Raw genomic sequence first — 22,754 nt, forward strand, 5'->3', positions numbered from 1 at the left:
ATTCACTGTCCCTGTAGCTATCAAAGATAAGTAAAATTTGGTTTGAATGTTAGGCTAAGATTCAAATTAAAAACATAAATTGCATAAGTAGACCGTAGTTCTGAACACATCAAAACATTTGTGCAAACAAAAGTTAGTTTTGCTTAAAGATTTGGACAATTATAACAATATTTAGATTAATACAGCCGAGAGAGCTCACTGCTTTAGATATCTATTCTGGAAGAGCCATAGCAAGTCATTATCAGTCATTATCCCCCGCTTGCACTACAGCGGTTTCCTACAACTCTCTAGCGAAGTCCTAGGGGAGATTAAATTTGAGCTGGGTTCTTTCTTTGCAGTCTTGCCCTAAATTGTAGTTATAAGTAAATCTTGCAGAATTCAATGGAGTTTATTTCCGAGTTAAACCACAGCAGTTTCTATTGGGGTGAGCGGACCGCGTAGCCCTTGAGCCAAGTCTTCTGCCCCGTTGCGGACTCGAACAGCCGCGCTCAGAGAGACCCTGGAAGGCAAACATCAGTCTGCGGCATGCCAACTGGACCGACTCCCCTTACTCCCATCAGGGAAGAAGAACAAGCTTCGCTCCCAAGGGCTCCTTCCGGTCTGTAACTCACAGCTTCAGCGAGCGGCTGCGGAACCGGTGAACCACCGGAGATAACCATAGAGAAGAAATGCCAGCGGTCCCGCTCGTTCAAGTTTATCATGTAGCTAATTTCCTGTTTCTGGCGGAAATGACGTTTCCATCCGTCACTTTTAAGTCCATGGACGCAAACGGATGTTGCGAGAGGCGGGTAAATTTGAAAGCGAGCGAGAAGGGGCGGTGCCAGAGCGAGAAAGAGCGGTGAGTGGCGATTGCAGCAATGCCGTTACCGATGAATAGAGGTTACTAGTATCTGATTAAGATCGGCCGTCAGCTTGGTCGGCTTGAGAGAAGACATTAACGGTTGGTAAAATACTTCTTCTTCTTCTACTTCTCTTCCACTTCTCTTCCACTTCTTCTACTTCTCTTCTTGCGGAACCGAGGCGCAGTTGGCAGCTACTTTAAGCTTTGCCGGTCGGCAGCGCTCCTCTGTTTTTTCTCGGAGGAAAATTAAAGCCGCCGCCACAGTTTTCCTTACACGAGAGAAAAATCCCCGGTTCTTTTCTGCCCCTAAAGGAAAAAATAATAATTTTATATTACATATTCTAATTTGCTCTTGCAAGCGTTTGCTCTGCTTACCCCCAAATAAATAGGTTCAGGATGGCAGCCCTCCTCGTATCATCTGAGGAGTGAATCCAGAAATCCCCTTTTTGGGAGGCTTCGTTCTGTCGAAGGAAGGCCAGTTGTAGGTGTCCCTGGATAACATTGTAGGATCCAATCTAGAAGTCCCCTGAAGAGAGGGGATCCATCACGAGTACCAAAGCTCGGAAGACCAAACCTCTAGTCCTGGTGACCGACCCAGATTGGATCCTGCAGGTTTTGTTCTATCCAGGAACCGGAAGAGAGAGAAAAAATATTCAGCAAATGCACTCTACTCTTTCTCTCCCCCCCCCCAACTTCCCAGTTTTCAAAAAAATCTCCTTTTGGTGGGTGCAGGACTGGGAGTGAGTTTGCTTTGTAGCCAAGGGCTTTTCTCTGCTGAATCCTTTCCAGTATATTACCAGCAGAGACTTTGCCACCCATCCATTCCAATCCTTTCTGCTGCCATGGACATAACCATATCTGCTTTCCCTTCTACAAGTTTACTGAAAGATTGTGGTGTCCTTCTGTGTTACAGTTTTCCCAACAACAATGAGGCGTAGTTCAAGTACCAGTCGAATCAGTTGCAGGCAATCCATCCAGCCGCTGAGGGTGCAGGATACTAATAAGACGGGACTTCATACACCCCAACCGTAAGACACTCAGATTCCTTTAGTTGAGGTGGCATTCATTTACTTGGCTTAAATTTCCAAGGCATGCCTGCTTGAAAATATTAATGTCACTTGTGTTTACCTGTTACTGTTCTGTATTCTATGTGAAAAAAATGGTTAATTAGATAAATTCACTATTTTGTTTAAGCTAGGATTAAAATATGATCTGTTCTTTAATTTACACATGCAGCAAACTAGAGTACAAAGTACATAAATATTAAGCAATTAAATTAAACATTAAAATCTGATACGTACCAAAAATTAAAGAGCAGATAACTTTATTGGATGGCATATAAAAATGATTTTGGTTTTTGGTGGTTTTTAATAATTTGTACAATTAAATATTTTCTTTTCAAGGCAAGAGAGAAGGACAACTTTTGGAAAGCAGAGTGTGGGAAAGCAAGCACCAGGGACATCAGAAAGGAAAACCAGTTTTTTTGGCAGAAGGTAATTTGCATTTCATTTCCTTTCATTTGTTAGGATTAACTTGAACACTACAGTGTTTCAGTATCACTTCCAGTTTGGATGAAATTTTTCTTCCACTAGAACGCGGGTCAGCAACGTTCAGCTCTAGAGAGAAGGACAACTCTCACCAAGGAGGTGGTGAGAGGAATATGGGGAGACGCACCCCAGCCGGTGTCTCGGGGCAGAGAAAGTCACACATCTCCCCATATTCCTCTCACCACCTCCATGGCTGCTTGCTGCTCTTGCATTTAATGGCTCTTGCTGCATAATGGGAGAGATAGCGTCCCGTCCTCCTCCTGGAATCCATTACGACACGAAGCATTGGCTGGGGCGGCCCAGTTGGTGTCTCAGGGTGGAGAAAGCTGCGCATCTCCCAACAAGGTCTGGAAAAAGAGGCAAGTAGAGGGGCACTTCGCTTCTGCTCTGAAATACAGAGTCTCCATCCGCCTCCGCCACCCTTCTCAGGGCAGGCGAGGAGTGAGGAGGAGGGGAGGGTGAGGGGCGGGGGGGGCAGTCAGTTGACAGGGAGCCACAGCAGGGGATGAAAGAGCTTCATTTATATGGGAACTTGAAATGACTCTTGATTTAAAATTAAATCATATTGTAAAAAGCACCTAAAGAAGAAAGAACAACATCAGGGGAAAAAAACCCCAATCCTCGCCTGTTTTTGGAAATGGTTCAAGAGGGAACCAGTGCACGTGTGCACACATGCACATGAGAGAGAGAGAGAGAGGGAGGGAGGGAGGGAAAAAGAGAGAGAGATGTGAGACAAAGAGATGAGAAAGAGAGAGGAAAAAGAAAAAGAGATGAGGGAGGGAGGGAGATGAGAGGGAGAGGGAGAAAGATGAGAAAGAGGGAAAGGGAGAGATGAGGGAAAAAGATAAGAAAGAGAGAGAGAGAGAAAGAGATGAGGGAGAAAGATGAGAGGGAGAAAGATGAGAAAGGGAGATGGAGAGATGGAGAAAGATGGGAGAGGGAGAGAGAGAGAGGCCTGTTTAAAAGAAAATACCTGGAGCCACAAAACCTGGATAGGTGTGACTGGCGGGTGTCATGTGACTGGGTGGGAGTGAGTGATGTCGAGTTGGCCACACTCAACCAGGTTTTGTGGCTCCCGGTGTTTTGTTTTTTGTGGGAAATGGGCCCAAGTGGCTCTTTGAGTGTTTAAGATTGCAGTCCCCTGCACTAGAAGAAAGCATCAAGGACTTGGATAGTTTTTAGTGCAGGAAAGACTTGCACCAGGAGTGGGAAAAAGTATTAGGATTCCTTTTTAAGATCCTGGAGCTTTTGAGAATTGGCAGGACCTACTCTAAAAATGTGCCCTGGCCATTTTTGAGTGGGACCTTAACATATCAGTTAAAGTCTGCTATAGTTCTCAGATCAATGAAATTTGCATTACTCTGTCTTATATTCGCAGTAGAAGATTTTCAAATTACAAGATTAAGTGCCATTCTTTTTAGTCTTTTAAGTCTCGCTTATCATAAATTGTATTTTCTACAATTGTATTTAAATAGTTCTGCAGAGATAAAATGAATAATGCCATAGTTAACCTGGATGCATATTTTGTGATTTCAATTCTAGGACTAGTGGCCCTGGGAGTTTACGGAACAGCCAATATGGTGCTTTTGGAAGTACAGAGAAAATCAAGGAGCCTAGACCACTTCATGACAAAACATTCATTCAGCAATGTATCCGTCAACTTTATGATGTATGCATCACTTGTTTAATTTAATTGTTAAATCTTTTATCAGAATAAATTGTGCCTGTTGATCAATGAAATTTGGAAAAAGCAAAGTAAAAATAGCCTAATGAGCCAAGAAATAATAGGCCATCCAGGTTTTTAAAAAGGTATGAATTACCTTCACATTTTAAAATTATAAATGCTAGGAACTATTGCACATTTGACACAAAAAAAATGCATCTTAGAACTGTCAGCAATATATTTTAATTATGGTAAAAATATATGTAAATCTTCGTTGATTAAAATACATAATTAATCTGCAAACTTCTTTAATTGAACAATAATTTGGACCATATAAAGTTTTGAAGTGCTCTGTAAACTGACATAAAGCCCAAAACAAGTAATACTTTTAATTTTTTCTAGTTTCTTATAACATATGGATATAGTCCTACAGTGTCTGTGAAATTACTCCAAACGCCTTCTGTTAAGGACTTTGTGAAAATTTTCAGCTTTATTTATGAACAGTTTTGCCCTTCATGTGACCTTTTGGGTTCCAAATTTGAAGAAGAAATCCCAAGAATTTTCAAAGAGCTTGGGTAAGTACAACCTACCCATTTAATTAATTTCACCAATTAAAAAGAATATAAGAATATTTTGTGGATGATACATTTCTTGATTACATGTTAGAAAATTACCATCTTCCAGAGTTTATCAAGGCTCTTAATTATATTTCATTTTAATTTTGTAATTTTTAGACAATATATGCTTATAAGTAATCAAACTATTTGTGTTACAGGTAGTCTCATTTAGCAAATGGGACAGGCAACTTGGTTGTTATGTAGTTGCTAAATAGAAAATCGTATGACCACAATTGTGCTTATGATTTCAGCTTTCTTCTGCTTTACAGCATCAGAAGGATGCAAACCCAAAGAAGCTGGGTGAGCCCAAATGGCAGGGAAGGTTTCTAGTACTTGATTCACAAGGACATTGGGTGAAAGGGCAAATATTATAGCCCTTTTTCTTCACTTCCCCAGCTCTTTGGAATGCTCAACCTGGTGCTGAAGTATTTAGCGAGGGAAAATGCTTATATTTACATTCATTGGAGAGGCAGGGATTACATGAAAATAAACAGGCACAATGGGGAATACACATTGAAAGAAATGCCCTAGTGCCAGCTATTTTGCCTAGCACGCTCCAAGCCCTGAACCGCTTAGTGGGCAAAAAAAAAGCTGAATGTGTGAAACTGATAAAAGTCTTATTAGTCATGAGCAGCAGTTACTAAAGTCACAGGCTGAGTTTCTCCAGCTCAGACAACATGTACTAACTGACTAATGTGACACAAACACTGCAAAGATTGTAAATGTGGGACAGCTCTCAAAGTTACTTTTTCATCACTGTTCTAAAAACGGTCACTGCCTGAGACTAAGTGAGGTCTACTTGTATTGTTAACAAGAAAACTACATAGACACTCTGGAATGTCTGCCAGGAATTTAGCTTGGTTTGACAGGAGACAACTTTATACAGCAAATATAAATTTATTTATTTATTTATTTTATGCAATTTATATGCTGCCCTATCTCCGAGGACTCAGGGCGGCTCACAACAGTAAAATGCATAATTCCTATTAAAACGATATAGAATTAAAACCCAGTTTAAAAACAGTTTAAAATTCATTAAAAAAAAAACCCATCAGTCCAGGCTATGGAACAACCAGGTCTTTAACTCGCGGCGGAACAAGCGAAGGTCAGGGGCCTTCCGGAGCTCCAACAGAAGTTGGTTCCAGAGGGTGGGTGCGCCCACAGAGAAAGCTCTCCCCCTGGGGGTCGCCAGCCGACACTGTCTGGCCGACGGCACCCTAAGGAGGCTCTGTCTGTGGGAACGCACCGGGCGATTGGGGATTGTCGCTGGCTGCAAGGGGTCCGACAGGTATCACAGGCCTAGGCCATGATATGCCCTCTCTACAAATGATTCCTGACTTTGGTATAATATTGACAGCTGAGTTTGCAAGCTGTTATTTTATACTGGCATGATTGTCTAGCTGTGTCCTATATATAGCTATATCCTATATAGAGAAAGGGAAAACCTTAAGTTGTTCATAAGAAAATAATAGGTGGGATTTTTAACATTCATTTTAACTAATGATTTTATAGAAAATAAAACTAAGTACACTTCCTTTTTGGGTCTGAGTGTAGCTTGAATTGTACCTAGCATCTGCTTGAAAAAGTAATTCTTTTTACAGAAAACCTTTTTCTTACAGTTATCCATTTCCTTTGTCGAAAAGCTCGATGTATACAGTGGGTGCTCCTCATACGTGGCCTCAGATTGTAGCAGCTCTGGTCTGGCTGATAGATTGTTACAAGGTATTATAGATAACCAATTATATATTTAGCTACATTTATAGGTATTTTCTGGCATTTCATCTAATTTTGATCTGCTTATAAATATAGAAGTGATACACTGAAAGTATATAGCTGGGTTAATGAAATTCTTGATTGATCTTGTGACTTTGACAGATTCTTTGTAATATATAATGTATTGTTAGAGCTATTGTTGCACTTTTGTTGCCATATTAATTTTATCAAACAAATAGTGATAACAAATTTGCAGTCAGTAATTTTCAGGCAAAGGGCCACATTTGAGTTACATGCCAGGAACTCGCCAAAAAGTAGATGAGACCAAGAACAAAATAAATTTCATTAAAAAATAAATATGTTTGTGTTAATATAAATTTAATAATGTTTCCTTTCTAGTTGGCAACAATCTTCAGAAAAAATGGGCAGGGAAGCACAAATTGTATTCTGATTAATTTAGAAAAAGGAAACAGCAAGTATGCTATACTATTACAGTAGGAAACATTCATTGTGACTATGTCATTGTTTGTGTCTTAGTTGTTTACTTATATGAAAGAAAAACCACAGTCATTTGATGAAGAACAGGTTTTTGGAGACACTGAAGATGGAATTTTGCATAACAAGGTATTTTAGCTCTCTCTCCCTAAATTGTGGAATGAATATTTCTTGCTGGTAATAAAATCATGTTGTAAACAGTGCACGTTCGCATATGGAACTACCTGAGACAACGAAAGCAGCAAAATAGTTTATTAACATATTTACAAATACGGGTGCAACAAAGGTAAACACAGAACAAAGCATGTAAGTCATCTTATATCCCCTTACACAGACTCATCGCCCCTCTCCTTTTCAGCACAGCATCCTGTCGAAGCATTTAGTCTATCCCTCTGCCCCCCCCAAAACCCCCTTTCCCCTTTGTTCTAGCTATGTTTTCATAGTTTTTAACTGTGTAACCCACTTTGTCTCACATAAGCTCTACTGTTCTTCTTCCTGCTTGTGGTTACAGCTGGCATCTCGTTTGCTAGGCTTATGATTTCACACAGCTGACATTTAGCTTGTTACCTGTTAAATGTTTTTGAAGACAGTTTACAATTTTTCCAGTTTATGCATTTATGCTAAGCATTTTAGAAACAATACATACTTCATCTTGTTTTTGCATTTAATAGTTGTATATATCAAAATTTGTTTATATCAATAATGATTCTGATTAACATTTAATATATGTTGCTTATGAAATCAGCAATAATAATATACCTGATGTATATTAAAGGTTACAATTTTTACTAACCATTTTGATGTAGGAATGTGAAAACTTTTCTTGACAGAGAGAGAAAAAGCACACACAATCTGTAATGCAATACTGTTTAGCATATTTTTAAAAATCCCTAAAAGTAAACTGATTTTACAATTATGTCCTCAGCTTTTTTTGGACTACTGTATAAAATGTTATGACCATTTCATGAAGAGTAGAGACAATTTTGAAGAATTCGATGCTGAAATAGATTCCAAATTAAGTGAGTAATTTACATTGTAAAATGTTTTTAAAAAGTAAGTATTACTATGAATCTTTTACCATTTGCTTTTTGTCATTTCTCAAACTTCTTTAAAAAATTGTTCACCAAGCTATTAATGTAGAATATTTCTGTTTAAACTCTAGTATCCCTACCCCCATCATCTCAATCTACGAATATGAGATTAAGTAAGTTTCTGTACTATTTTTCAAGATACTTACTGTAGATTGATGGCTAAAGGTTATGTGGCTAGAAAAATATTTTTGTGTTTAACTCTACTTTATTTTTTTTATTTTGATTTATATGCCGCCCTTCTCCGGAGACTCAGGGCAGCTTACAAGGCGTTAAACTCTAGCAGGAGGTTGTTCCCACTCCCACCATTTTTTTCCCCTGAGAAGCCCCAGGTAGCATGGGAATCCTTTACTCCATGGTACTCTCCTGCTCCATACCATCCACATGCCCAGAGCTCTTGCCCATTACCTGCTTGCCTGGAAGTCATGCCTCTTCCCATGTCATTGTCATGTTAGGTTTTTGCTTAGCAACCGCAACAGGGTCTGCCATTTTTGCCAGCACTAAATGATGGAGTTGCGTGCTGTGGCACTTTATGAGTACTTTACTTAAGTGATGGAAATAGACTGAAATTATAACAATCGTTTTTTAAAATGGTTTAAATCTAGTATTTAGTAAAGCAAAATATCAACTTGTTACCCAGCGTATACTTTTTGTCTCAATTACTTATTCCAATTAATAACTAAAGTTATAGAGCACTTGAGTGATTAGAGGATTACTTTAATCTTTCTTTCAGAGGATCTGTTTCAGGTACAGGAAAAGCATTTAGCGGTCTTAGAAGAAGAAGAAAAAAGGTTGAAGGAAGAGATTGCAAAGCGTGAAAAGGAAAGAGAAAGTGAACCCGTGAGTAACTGAGTACATAGCTCTGGGAAGATGTATTTATAAGTCTGATTTTAATTAACAGACTACAATTTCCATCTTTTTGTATGAAAAAGGACCGTTTAGAGCAACTACGGAGCCTGAAATCATCTTTACAGGCAGATGGTAAACAATATGAGGCTTATATGGCCAGTTTGGAATCTCTCTCAAGCAGCCTCAGTCAAAAGGCAAAGAGTATTACAGAGGAGAAAGAAGCTGCTGGTAAGGAGAAACTGTTCAACATCACTAAATTTATAGTAACAGTATAGTGTGTCTCACTATAATATTTTAAAAGAAAATATTGAGTATTTCTCAGCTCAAAAGAAAGATCTAAACAGAAGTAGATAATTTAATTACATCTTTCTTAGCACTAGTAAGTTTCTCATGCCTTTTAGTAGATTCTTCTTATGAGATCAAGTTCCTAATATTTTGAAATTTTATCCAAGTAATGTTAAGCTTCAACTTAACTGAATGTCTCTAAAAACTTATCTGTTTTCTTAACAAGATTTTATTTTTCTTGAATTTTAGCCATAGAAATTGAAGCACTGAAACAGGAAAACTCACGTCTGGTGGTCATTTGTGATAATCAAAAGTATTCCACTGCAGACATTGAGAAACTGAATTCTGAAATAGAGGAGCTGAAACAGTCAGTAAATAAATTAACCAAGGAATTGGAAGTAGAGCAGCGGCAACTGTGGAATGAGGAATTAAAATATGCAAGAGGAAAAGAAGCAGTATGTATAGTTAAAACAAAAGTTTTGAACATCTGACATTTGCATCTGGGAGACTAACATTTCTACTGCTGCTGCTTTATTTAGCATAAACTGAATTAAATAATATTTTATTCTGCTGGTAGAAAAATAATTAGTATCTATAACTGTCATTGTAAAAACTTAATTTGCTGAAAAATATCTTCTCTGGAAGTTTCTTTGGTCACCTTTTCTCTTTATGTCATCTAAAATAGTATTTTTTGGTGACTTTTTTTTTTTTTTTGGAGTTCACTAATGTATTTTATAAAATAACCTAATGAAAGCTTTACTTGCATCACAAACCATTTTTAAATCAATACCTTTATCTAAATTATTTTCAGATATGATTTTAATTTCCTTTTTACATTTCATGACCATTGTTTATTTCTGTAGCAAGATTTCATTTCATCTCTATCTAAATGAACTTGCTATAAACCAAATTCACAAGATTATGATCCAAAAAGATCTTTGCTAATATTTATACTTTAGTGGCCCAATCCAAAAATCTAAATCATATTTTTGAAAGGATCTATTTCATTCAGAAAAGTAGGCACTCTTTTGAATTGCAATTTTCTGTTTCCATATATCAGCGAACTTTACATTGGCCACCAAATAAAAAGGGACAAAAACTTTGGATAATTTGTCTTGAGTAATTTTAATGTTTTTCAGAAGATGAGAAGATGCAACAGCTTGTACTAACAAATATAGGCATAGAAAAGACAAACTTTGAAATTGCAAAGAAATGTAAAACAATGCTGTGGTTATGAAGCAATTCCGGTTTTCATAGACTTCATCAGCTATAAGGTTCTTAGAGTATGCTTCTTAATTTTGTTTATTCTTTATAGATTGAAGCAGATTTGACAGAATACCATAAATTGGCTCGAAAATTAAAACTAATTCCTACAAGTGCAGAGAATTCTGATGGTCTTGATTTTGAAATTAAATTCAATCCTGATGCAGGGCCTAATTGTCTCTTTAAGTACAGAACTCAGATTCGTGTAAGTATAAGCTCACTTTTCATATAAAGTTCTTTTAGATAAACACTTTCTTTCAATAAATGAACATAATATTTTATTTTTTTATTTTATTTTAAGAGTTTTTATTGAATAAGCAAGATTATAACAATTCAACGTTTTCGGTTTGGCTACGTGCAGTTATAGTATATACATTATGTAAATAGTATCGAATAAAGTTTATATAATTTAAAACTTAAATATTCAGTGTTTATACGTTATTACATTGTCAGTTATAATAGATCTTATTACTTTACCTATCTATGTTGTATAAATAGTTTGATACCATTTCTCTTAATTCAAATTAACATTACATTTATTTCTCAGCCACTTATACCACCTTTTCCATACCGTGTAAAATTCCGAATCCTCGTTCTCATTCTCATATAAGTTAGCCTACACATTTCAGCGCATTCTAACATTTTACTTATTATCTGTTCTTCTGTTGGGCCTCCTTTCTCTTTCCATTGTTTCGCATACACTAATCTGGCGGCAGTAATGAGGTGTATTATTAAGTATTTCTTCTTCCCATATGCCCTTCTTAGTACTCCCAGGAGATAGATTTCTGGCTTCCAATTGTTATTTTCATCTATTACTTCTTGGATCCATTTTTGAATTGTTCTCCAAAATTTCGTCGCTTCGGGACACGTCCACCACATATGGTAGAAGGTACCTTGGGGATAACCACATTTCCAGCACATTGGGTTTGCTTCGGGTATATTTTCGCTATCCTGGCCAGCGCTAAGTGCCACCTATACAGCATTTTGTACTGGTTCTCCTTGTATGTTACTGCTCTAGTCAATTTGAGGTTATTATTCCAGATTTCTTCCCAATCGTCTAGATTTATATTGTGTCCAATATTTTTTCCCCAAGCAATCATCTGATCCTTAACTATTTCTCCTTCCCTGTCATATTCAAGCATGTATGAGTATAATTTGGCTAATAATTTATTTTCTACTCCCATCCATATCCTATCAAATCTATTGGTCCCCATTTCTATAGCACTTTCCTCCTTATCTTTCCTATTTTGTGATTTAATTTGCAAATAAGGCCACCAGTCAATTTGAATCCCTTGTTCCTCCAAGTCCTTGTTTGTTTTAAGATTGCCACTTTCATCTAAAATGTCATGGGTATGTAAACATTTTTTCCATACCTAACAAATTCGGATAGATCATTGCCTTCATTATGGAGGTCCATTTTGGAATTTTTGTGTAGTGTTTGTATCTGATTTCCTTCCAAGTCCGCATTAATACATTTCTAATTTTATGTCTATAGAAATACGTCTCAGCCCCTTTTCCTTTATCCTACAGATAGGCATGCCAGCCTTTCTGCAGGTCATACCCTTCCAGTGTCAAGAGTCTTTTATTTTGTAATTCAGCCCATTCTCTTAACCAGACTAGCTTAGCAGCTCTCTGATATATCTCCCATACTGGGAGGCCGAATCCACCTCTATTCCTTTTGTCCTGCAGTGTTCGAAGTGCAATCCTCGGCTTTTTTCCTCCCCAGATAAATTTCCTTATGGTTGTATTCAAATCTAAAAAAAAATTCTTATCTAAATTAACTGGTGTAGTTTGAAATAAGTATACCAGTTTAGGTAGGATGCTCATCTTAATGGAGCTATCCTACCTAATATTGATATTTGCAGCTTCCCCCACCATTCCAAATCTTGCTTAATTTTGCCTAATAGTGGTACATAATTATCTTCCTTTAAAGATGTGCATCTAGCCCTTATCCAAACTCCTAAGTATTTTATCTTTTTGACTACTTGCAGACCTAGAGCTTCTTCTAATATTTTCTGTTGCCCGTCTGACATATTTTTGGTTAACATTTTGGTTTTTGTTTTGTTCAATTTAAATCCGGATAACTTCCCATACTGGTCCAGTTCTTCCAATACTTTTTTCCCCGTCTCTAGTGGTTCTTCCATGATTAATGCAACATCATCGGCAAATGCTTGAGTTTTAAAAGTTTCACTCCTAATTTTTAATCCTCTTATCTCATTATTACATCTTATTCGTCTTAGCAGAACCTCCAGAGCCAATATAAATAAAGGCGGTGACAGCGGGCAGCCTTGTCTCACACCTTTACTAATCTGAAAGGTTTTTGTCATGTCACCATTTAATATAATACTTGCACTTTGTTTATTATATATTGTTGTAATCGCTTTCTCAAAGTTTTCTCCAAATTTCATCTCTCTAATTTGCTGAATCATGAATCCCCAATTTAAATTGTCGAACGCCTTCTGGGCGTCAAGGAAGACTAGTGTTCCTAGTCTTTGTTCCTCAGAGTGTGTTTCATAGTATTCTAAAATATCTAACACTACCCTCAAATTATTCCTAACCTGCCTTCCCGGGAGAAATCCATTTTGGTCAGAGTGGATGCAATTATTCAATATCAACTTCATCCTACCTGCGATTATACTCATAAATATTTTATAATCTACATTGAGTAGGGAAATCGGCCTATAATTCTTTATTTGATTTGATTCCGTACCTTCTTTTAACACCAATGTAATGTATGCCTCCCTCCACGAGTCTGGAATTTTGGATCCGCTCAATGCCTCATTACATATTACCAACAGTTTTGAGGTGAGTATTTCTTCTAGGCCTTGATTTTTGTACAGCTCTCCTGGGAGATCATCCGGGCCTGGGGATTTGTTATTCTTTAATTTTGAAATTACCCTCTTTAGTTCCTCAATTGTGATCTCTGTTGAGCATCTCCCTTTCTTCCTCTTATATCTGAGGGAGCTTCTCCTTTGCCAGGTATTGTTTGATATTCTCCATTGGGATTTCCTCCTCCTTATACAGGGCCTCATAATATTTCCGGGCGAATTCGAGTTTTTCCTCCTCTTTGTTCAATAGTTTTCCGTCCAGATCCTCCAATTGATGAATAATCCCCTTTTCCTTGTCTTTTTTTAATTTATACGACAGCCACTTCCCCGGTTTATTTGCATTCTCGAAATAATATTGCTTAGATTGTTTAATTTTACAAGCCAATTCTTCCTGTTCTAATAAATTTAATTTGTGTCTCATTGCCATCCAATTTTCTTTTTTTGCCTCATCACCCGGGTCCCGCTGTAGTCTCTTTTCTGCATTGCCTAGTTGCTCCAAGTCTTTCTGTGCCTTCCTTTTCTCTTTATTTTTATATATGTTGTGCGATATTACTAGCCCTCTTAGGTATGCCTTCATTATATCCCAAACAACCGCTCGAGGGGTCTCTTGATTTTCGTTTTCCACAAAAAATAGTTTTAGCTCTCCCTCAAGTTTTTTGTATACTCCTTGTCCCTCAAAATTTGGGTATTTAACCTCCATATCTTCCGTTGTTTCCCATACGAATTTTTCCACCTTATCTCTAGTGGACTATGGTCAGCCCATATATTTGGGGTTATTTCCACTGAGTCAATTTCTATCCCCAAACCCCTACTGACCCACACCATGTCAATTCTTGACCAAGAATTTTGGGGGTTCGAATAAAAGGTATATTGCTTTTCATTCTGGTGTAGGACCTGCCATAAATCCACTAGGTTGTGTTCATACGCTAGTTTGAAGAAGGTTTTTGGCAACTTTCCCCTTTTTTTCTTTTTTTCATTCCCACTCCTATAATCCTTATCTGGGTTTATTACCCCATTAAAATCCCCGACTATACAAATATTCCTATAATCCAATTCACTTATTTTTTCACCCAACTTCTTGTAGAACATATTTTAATAATACTTAAAGGTGAAGTTCATTTCTCTTATCACAATGAGTGCTGGGGGAAATTGATACTTTATTTATTGTGCAGAAAAATTGGTTTAAGTACTATATATAGACTGGAATATATTAAAGAAGGCTTAAAAATCTTTGCACATTAGGTTATGGATGCTCCTTTAGAACATCACTAGTTGAAAGGACTTCTGCTATCTTGTTTTGTTAATCAACTTCCTATTGGCATCTGATTGGCTACTATGAGGAACAGAATGTTTGACAGATAGACCATTGGTCTGATCCAGCATGGCAATTTCTGTGGCTTTATAATACAAAATCTCTCCCTGGAGTATGAACTAATGTAAGAGTACTTGGGAAAAAGTATTGCCTTATCAATTTATAGGAAGATCTTTTATATATTATACGCATGTGCCATTTATTTAAAGTATTTCTTGAATCCTGTAACTGGATTACTTCACTGGAAAATGTTGTACTTTTTTCTTTATTGTGTTTATATAATTATGCCAGGCTCCCCTTCTGAATCTCATAAACAAGACGGAAGAAGAGATTGCAAATGCAACAAAGAGAAAAATTGGCTTAGAAGATACCTTAGAACAGGTCAGTTCCTAACTATCTCTGGTCTAGCAGAAAACCAGTTATACTGTATAATGTAATGCAACCTATATTAATTCTTGTTTATCTATACTTTTCTTATTCCTAATCATAATTCAGTGCTCAAAACAAGTATAGGGTAGGGTTGCTAGGAAAGGAAAATGATAATGAAAAAAAAATGTGGACGATGCAATCTAAATTTCTAGCTGTGCAGTAGATACTCCTATAGATCTTCAAACCGTTCTTTATGTAAGCTAAAAGATTTTCAAATGTGAAAGTGTCAAGCTGGATTCAGAATTTTTTTAATTATTAAGAGCGTATTGTGGGAAGATTTCATCTATTACCAAAAAATGTAGATTTGAAAGCAAAGGATGTGAACTGGAGGCACCCTTGACTTTCAGTACTAACATCCTTTATTAAATAATATTCTTTAAGGTAAATACAATGGAAGCTGAACAAAACAGCATTGTGAAAATGTTAAGAGAAGAAACACAAAAACTGGAAGATTTATGTCAGCAAAAAGCAAAGGTATTGTACTAAATATGATACAGTATATGCTTGTAAGTTCATCTCTATAGAATTCATTATTAAGAGGGTTTTTTTCTGTTAAGAAACATTGTACACATAATGTGTGTACATAATGTAAAGAAACATGCTGGTGTGGTGGGTAAGGTGCTTAACTAGAACTGGGAGAACTGGAATTCTAATCCTTTCTGACTCATAAAAACTAGCTGGGTAAAGTATTTTCAAATGTATTTTAGCTAGAATAAAAATTAATGATATAAAAGAACTAGATACAGCAGTTCTTAACAATATAGAACTTGAGCAGTGTCACTATATTAAATGTATAATGCTCTCTTCTTGCAATAGATATGGTCTATCTGTGTCATAAACATATGATTTAGTTCTGAAGTATTAATCCATATATGTATTGCAGGAAGTTGTCGAAGAAGAAGAAAAGAGTAAGAAGGAACTGGAGTTGTTGGAGACACATAAAAGTTTGCTTTATAGTGGTGTCAATGAGGGTGTCAGTGAAGCCACGAAGCAACTGCATGAAACCCGATGCCGGTCAGTTTACTTAAACAATGATTTGACTTGGAAAGTTTTCTGAGTTGAATATGTTATAAACAGTGCACGTTCACATATGGAACTACCCGAGACAACAACTTGAAAGCAGCAAAGAAATTTATTTACATATTTGCAAACATGGGTGCACAGAAAGTGCACATGAAACAAAGCCTCAGATTTTATCCCCTTACACAAGTTCATTTCCCCCTCCCCTTTTTGACCCAGCATCCTACTCAATTCTTCTAAAAGCCTCCTCCACCTTTGTTCAAAGAATTTTTACAAGTTCACCAACTCCTTCCTTGCTAGCATAAGCTCATTGTTCTTTTTGTACTTCCTCTGTGGTTTCAGCTGGCATTCAGGCTATATAGGCTTGTGGTTCTCAGCTGTTAGTTGCTACATACTGGTGATTTTGAAACAGCTTATAATTGTTCCATTTGACATATCAAGCATTTGCCTTTTTAGAAACAATACCAATTCCATTTTCTTATACAAAATAATAATACATGATAATTTTATTCTTTTAAATGATCATTTTTCTTATATTTAACAAACATATTTATTCAGTTTACAGTGCCACCCATCTCAATTTGTGATTTAAAATGTAAACAATATTTTTTAAAACCCACAAAATAAAATAATCATATAGGCAATAGGCAATGCAATACAAATATTAATCTTAGTTAAATGGAAATTTTTTTAATGAAATATGTTTAGATTTTGGAATGCTACACTTGTTAATTATTATAGGCTATTTATACAAATCTTGAATTTATAGAGGGACAGTTTTTCAATATAATTAATGCAATATTCTCTTCGCCTTCCCTCTTCTGGTATTTACTCCTCAGATACCAAGTGGTTATGCAAACAACTTCAGAAGAGAAAAGGAAAATGGATAAAAATATGCAGTATCTTCTGGAACTAATATTTACTCATCTTGAGACAGTTGAGGTAACTTGTGCTATTATATACTACTAAAACTCTCAGTTGTGTACCCTTTAACTGGCGGAAAGTTGCACCATAGGGCAATTTTTGTTTCATTCAAAGTACCTCTTATGGGCTAATTTACAGAACGCTGGGCCTCTTCTTCTAAAAAAGAGTGAAATTTAGAAAAGTTGTGGCTGTTTCACTGCTGCCAGGCTGCAGCTGCTGCTTCTCCTTCAGCACTTTCGCACTGATCTCTACTGTCAAACTATTCCTTTCACTTATTTTAGGCTTCTTTATACATCTTCCTTCTCATCTCTCAATTCAATGGACAGGAGAGAAAAAGGTAAACATTTATGTGGTACAAGAAAAAGAAAAGCTGGGCAGAGAGAGCAATCCTTTAACAATGGAAGAACTTGAGAGATTTGAAGAAACAAATGGAGCAGACATAGAACCAAATCAGTGACCCATATCTCGATTCCTTAAGCAAGGCAGAGGATCTCTCTTTCCTTCTCCCATATATAAATCATAACACAGAGGACTCAGTTTCCCTTAAATCCAGTCAATTATTGCCCATAAGAGGGCCTGTCTAGAGAAAACCATTTAGCATTTTCCTCACAGTCTAAGTTAGGGGTCTGCAACCTTAAACACTCAAAGAGCCACTTGGGCCCGTTTCCCACAGTAAACAAAATACCGGGAGCCACAAAAACTGGGTGGGTGGGCATGGCCAACTCGACATCAGTCACTCCCAGTCACATGACACCCCCAGCCACGCCTACCCAGGTTTTGTGGCTCCAGGTATTTTCTTTTAAACAGGTCTCTTTCTCCCCCCTCCCATCTTTCTCTCTCTCACACTTCCTCATCTTTCTCCCTCCCTCTTTCTTTCTTTCTCTCTCCCTCTTCTTTCCCCTCTCATCTCTTTCTCCCTCTCTCTCATCTCTCTACCTTTCTCCCTCGAGTGTGAGTGTGCCTGTGTGCCTGCGCAGGTGCGGAAACCATTTCCAAAAACAGGTGAGGGTTGGGGGTTTTTTTCTGAAGTTCTTTCTTCTTTGGGTACTTTTTACCATGATTTAATTTTAAATCAAGAGCCATTTCAGGATAAATTAAGCTCTTGTCCCCCTGCTGTGGCTTCCTGTCAGCTGGCTGTCCCTTCCCCCTCCCCTCCTCCTCCCTCCTCACCTGCCCTGAGAAGGGCAGTGGAGGTGGATGGAGACTTACTCCGTATTTCAGAGTGGAAGCGAAGAGCCCCTCTGCTTGTCTCTTTTTCCAGCCCTTGTTGGGAGATGCGCAACTTTCTCCACCCCGAGACACCGGCAGGGCCGCCCCAGCCGATGCTCTGCATCGTAATGGGCTCCAGGAGGAGGAGGGGATGCCGTCTCCCCCATTGTGCAGCAAGCTAAGTTTAAATGCAAGAATAGCAAGCAGCCACGGAGGCGGAGAGAGGAATATGGGGACACGCGCGACTTTCTCCACCCCGAGACACAGGCTGGGCGCGTCTCCCCATATTCCGCTCTCCGCCTCTGTGGCTGCTTGCTGCTCTTGCATTTAAACTTAGAGTGCTGCACAATGGGGGAGACGGCGTCCCCTCCTCTTCCTGGAGCTCATTACAACACGCAGCATTGGCTGCAGCCGGGTGGCCTAGCCAGTGTCTCAGTGCAGAGCAAAGTCACGCGTCTCCCCCAGTGGAAAAAGAGACAAGTAGAGGGGCGCTTTGCTCCTGCTCTGGACTATGGAACCAGTCTCTATCTGCCACAGTCGCCCTTCTCTTCTCAAGGCAGGGTGGGGGGAGGGGCCACCCAGTGGTGGGATTATCCTTCAGGAAGCTGCAGGAGAGGACCCAAAGAGTCACATGCGGCCCTAGAGCCGCACGTTGCCGACCTCCCGTTTAAGTTCTAGCTAATCATTGGGAAAGACAAACATTCCCATACAGAAACAGCAACCCTACTCCCACTTCCTCAGAAATATTTAAGTAAATCCTAAAGATGGTTGGATTCAAGTGTATCTTAGTTTCTCTAATTTCTATTATGAGTAGAACAGGGAAGAACACACTTAAATCATATCCTCCCCCTTCCCTACAACTTACAAGAAGGAGAAAGGGGCCAGGACAAGAAATCTTTCCTATGATTTTTCATGCCCCCAAATGTATAAGTAATTGCAAAAGATAAAATAAAAAAATGATGCCTTAATCCAGCTCCACCAACCAATATAGGTTGTGCTGTACAATGACACAGAATATTTAGACAAATTCATGCCATCCCAAATGTCCAAGAATTAGGAAAAGCAAGTTGGTCCAGACAATCAAATATCTTATGTTAGTGATATAGAACATGTGCATTTGGGAAAGTGGCTCTCTAGTGTTTTCATCATCTTCACTGGGTGCAAGAAGGAGCAATCTTTTGTGTCAAGTCTGATATTGAAGGGGATTTTTTCCTAGGGGACAGGTAAGATATTGTTGACTATATCTTCACCTGAAGAGATATAATCGTTTGGGGGCTATTAACCAAGACCCTTCATGGTAAATTCAACTACTGTTCTTAATGATTCTCCAGGTTATTCTTTGATTCATATTTCAAGATTTTCTTAAAAGTTTCTACAACATTCTAAAAGAGGGAATAGTGCACAATTCAGATGCAGAAGTTTGGGTTATATAGTAAAAGATTACCAAAATACAGTAAGCCTGGCTGAATTTCTTGTATACCTATATCTTTTCACAATATAGCTTTCCGACTAGCGTATCCATTCATCAAATAAGTGTTTCTGTCTAACCTGCCTTTTTAGTTAACTATGTGGCCACTTGTTGGCATTCTGTACATTACATCATAGTTTGTATTTTAATGTTTCTGCCATGGCTTTGATTGAAGCCTAAGCCACTTGGACATGGTTTGATATAAATTGGATATGGTCAAAGATATAACTGCTTGTTAATCTATTTAAGATTAAATAGATTAAATTAAGTCTTATCAGGATCATTTCATGAATATTTTTACACCCTTGCTTCCATGTGGATAAAATCTTATCTTTTCTTTTCTTATGAGATTTTACCAGTAATTGAAGACAGAGTTTATTCTGAAAGGAGGTCTATTTAGGCTATTAATTCCATTAAGCCTTAGCTTCCATTAAGGGTCACATGTAGATAAATATAATATTTACTCTAAAAGTTCATTTTCTATAGTGGATGGAGTATATACGTTCCTTTCTTATATTCTCTTTGGAGTTCCTATAACTTTTTGATGCCTGTGTATTGTGGAGTGGTGATGAACGGTTGGTGATGTTCTCTGCTTATTCTTCTATTTTTACAAAACTGTTATTCAAGCCTATGGAAGTTTTCAAGATATCTTTCACATAAAACTTCTGATTTTATAACATTTCATAATTCTGTACTGGTTTTATGGGGAAAAAATGTATATTGCCTCTTATCATGCCAGTTCTGCATTTATAAAATCAAAACTATAAGCACTAAAATATAATTATTACCATTTTCTTCTAGAAATACTTGACTGAACAGAACATAAAAATTGACAGAGAATTCAATGAATTTGTATCTCAAGATCTGCTGATGAACTTGAAAGAAATCCTAGATAATTACAAAAAGAAGATGAGTACCGTGTATACCCCAGACACATGAAAATATAATCTGTATAGTATAGAAATGCTCTAAAATGTTTGCTTGCTATGGCAGTGTTTTATAATGTTTTGAATCGTACCTTCTGTTCATGTGATCTTATGGCATTTGGAGGCTATTTTTTTTATTGTAATAGTTTTATTGTAATAGTTCAGTTATTAAAACCAATATTCACATACATAAATACACTAGGCCTTTAAACCTGACTGTGTTTATGAGTATTGGTACATAGACAATGATAAATGCTCATGGATTCAAATATTTCATATATACTTGTTTTGTTCTTTGTTCTTTGCCTACCAATTATCAACACGGGGAAACCAGCGTTTTAAATAGTCAATATTTGACAAGATCTCAGGGCAAGATTTGAGGGAAGATAAACCCATGTTATTGAAGAGTGAGGCTATTCACCTCAGGTCAACAGTAGCTGGGACTGAATCAGCAGTAGCTGGGACTGAAGTCCATGCTGAATGCTGCCCTGTTCTGCAAATTGCAGAAAATATGGCCATGAAAACTATTTTTTCAAATCGACAAAATTAATTCTTATAGGAAAAAGTGCAACACAACTCTGTTCTTACCTACTGAAAAATACACTTGGCTTCATTATACTTTCAAAATAAAATCTCAGCAGAAAATATGTTTTCAATTACAATACATTCTTTGGATTCTTCAGCCAAAATTAATGGTAATCAGTGAAAGTGTTGACACTGCATTTGCTGTAAAAGAAAAGCTGACAACATGTTGGGAATAATAAACATTGAAAATAGAGGTGTCAATATAATGCCCTTATCCAAAGTGGTGCTAGAATATCTGGAATATTATGTGCACTTTTGGTTGCCCTGCCTCAAAAATCACAAAAGTTGAGCATCAAAAGATTAGAAGGGGCTGGACCAATTTCCTACAAAAAAATGTTATGACATTTGGCCGAGAAAGGAAGGGGATGTGACTGAAGTGTATTTGCCAAAATGCCTGACTTACTTCCTTCCTCCTGCTCTTCCCCCCCCCCCCCCCCCAATACAGGGAGGGAAGTTAGTTTATGCAGAACTAAGTCTCACTAAATTCAATGCTAGGATTTAAATCTAGCGAAAGGAGAGGTGTAAAAGAATTTGCCAAAATGCCTGACTTCCTTCCTCCCACGCTCTCTTCCCCCCCTCCCCCAACCAATACAGGGACACTTACTGAGCTGGCTTCCTCCCTCCCTCCCTCTCTTCCTTCAACCAGTTCGTTAACCAAGTCTGGAAGGGTCCAATAGCAGAGAATTATTCCTTTCTTCCTTCTTCCATCCCTCTTTCTACCCACCATAACAGCATAACATGGCAACTATCCATGTTTGAGGCTCCTTTAGAGGGGTGGAGTTCAAAAAAACAATGTCCATCTTGCTTTATTTTATTTTATCCCCCCCCCCCCCCCCATAGCCTGGTCTCCAGTTCAGAAGAGGAACCAACTGCTCTCTGCAGTGTGATCAAGTGAAATGGCCTTTTATCTCTGCACCTGCCTTCCTTTCCTTTTTCACAGACACACACACAAAACCTTCACTAAGCTCCATTCCTCTAGAGGAGCCTCAAACATGGCTAGTTGCCATGTTATGCTGTTATAGTGGGTAGATGGATGGATGGATGGATGTGGGGGGGGAGAGAGGAAGGAAGGCATTTTGGCAAATTCTTTTACACCTCTCTCCTTTGGCTAGATTTCTATTACACCCCCTCTAGCCAATTGTTTGGGGGCCAATTGTCACAGAGGGCGGAACACCTAGGACAAACCCTCTTTCTGCGAATGGGCCATGTTGAAGGGTCTGGGACGAAGAGGCCGGTGGCCCATTCCCCACAGCAAATGACTGGAGGCATGCCAGCTGAGGAGATAAGTCAGGGGGAGAATCGCCCGAGGAGAATGAAAAGTCAGAGACTAAAAGTCCTAGACCCAAGCTAATCAATAGTGGAGCTCTAAGAATGCCAGATGATCAATGGGCATGTTCTGAGTTTCAAAACGTCTGGCTTTTCTTCCTCCTACCAAAGACCTTCTGGGGGTTCTTCACAAGAAGGGAGAAAGGAGAAAGGGAGGGAGAAAGAAAGACGAGGGAGGGAAGGGTAAATCCTTTTACTCACACTTCATCCTCACTGGGGATACCCCAGGTGCACTGAGCTTGAGTTGAGAGCTTATTGAATAGCTGAGCAAGGATAGCTGAACTAGCTATCCTTGCTCAGGCTAAGCTACAAAACATTTCAAAACGTCTGACTTTTCTTCCTCTTACCAAAGACCTGGGGTTCTTC

The 22,754-nt window shown here is 38.0% G+C and overlaps 1 protein-coding gene across 2 annotated transcripts; it reads left to right on the top strand.

The window, feature by feature from the left end:
* The first annotated feature begins 783 nt into the window (after nt 1-783).
* Nucleotides 784-21,013, top strand: NDC80 (NDC80 kinetochore complex component). 2 transcript variants are annotated; one of them, XM_070942360.1, is made up of 17 exons: nt 784-838; nt 1,755-1,869; nt 2,245-2,334; nt 3,931-4,057; nt 4,454-4,626; nt 6,288-6,390; nt 6,919-7,005; nt 7,802-7,895; nt 8,698-8,804; nt 8,897-9,041; nt 9,348-9,553; nt 10,414-10,566; nt 14,793-14,882; nt 15,312-15,404; nt 15,814-15,944; nt 16,790-16,892; nt 20,353-21,013. In XM_070942360.1, the coding sequence occupies exons 2-17, from the start codon at nt 1,769-1,771 to the stop codon at nt 20,488-20,490; spliced, it is 1,941 nt and encodes a 646-aa protein (XP_070798461.1). In that variant the 5' UTR covers nt 784-838; nt 1,755-1,768; the 3' UTR covers nt 20,491-21,013. The 2 variants fall into 2 exon arrangements, with proteins under 2 accessions (XP_070798461.1, XP_070798460.1); XM_070942359.1 differs by lacking the exon at nt 784-838 and adding an exon at nt 879-940.
* Nucleotides 21,014-22,754: the final 1,741 nt, after the last annotated feature.

Source organism: Pituophis catenifer, unplaced genomic scaffold (assembly GCF_029215685.1).
Source record: "Pituophis catenifer annectens isolate HBS135680 unplaced genomic scaffold, rPitCat1.0.hap2 SCAF_3, whole genome shotgun sequence".
Taxonomy (NCBI): domain Eukaryota; kingdom Metazoa; phylum Chordata; class Lepidosauria; order Squamata; family Colubridae; genus Pituophis; species Pituophis catenifer.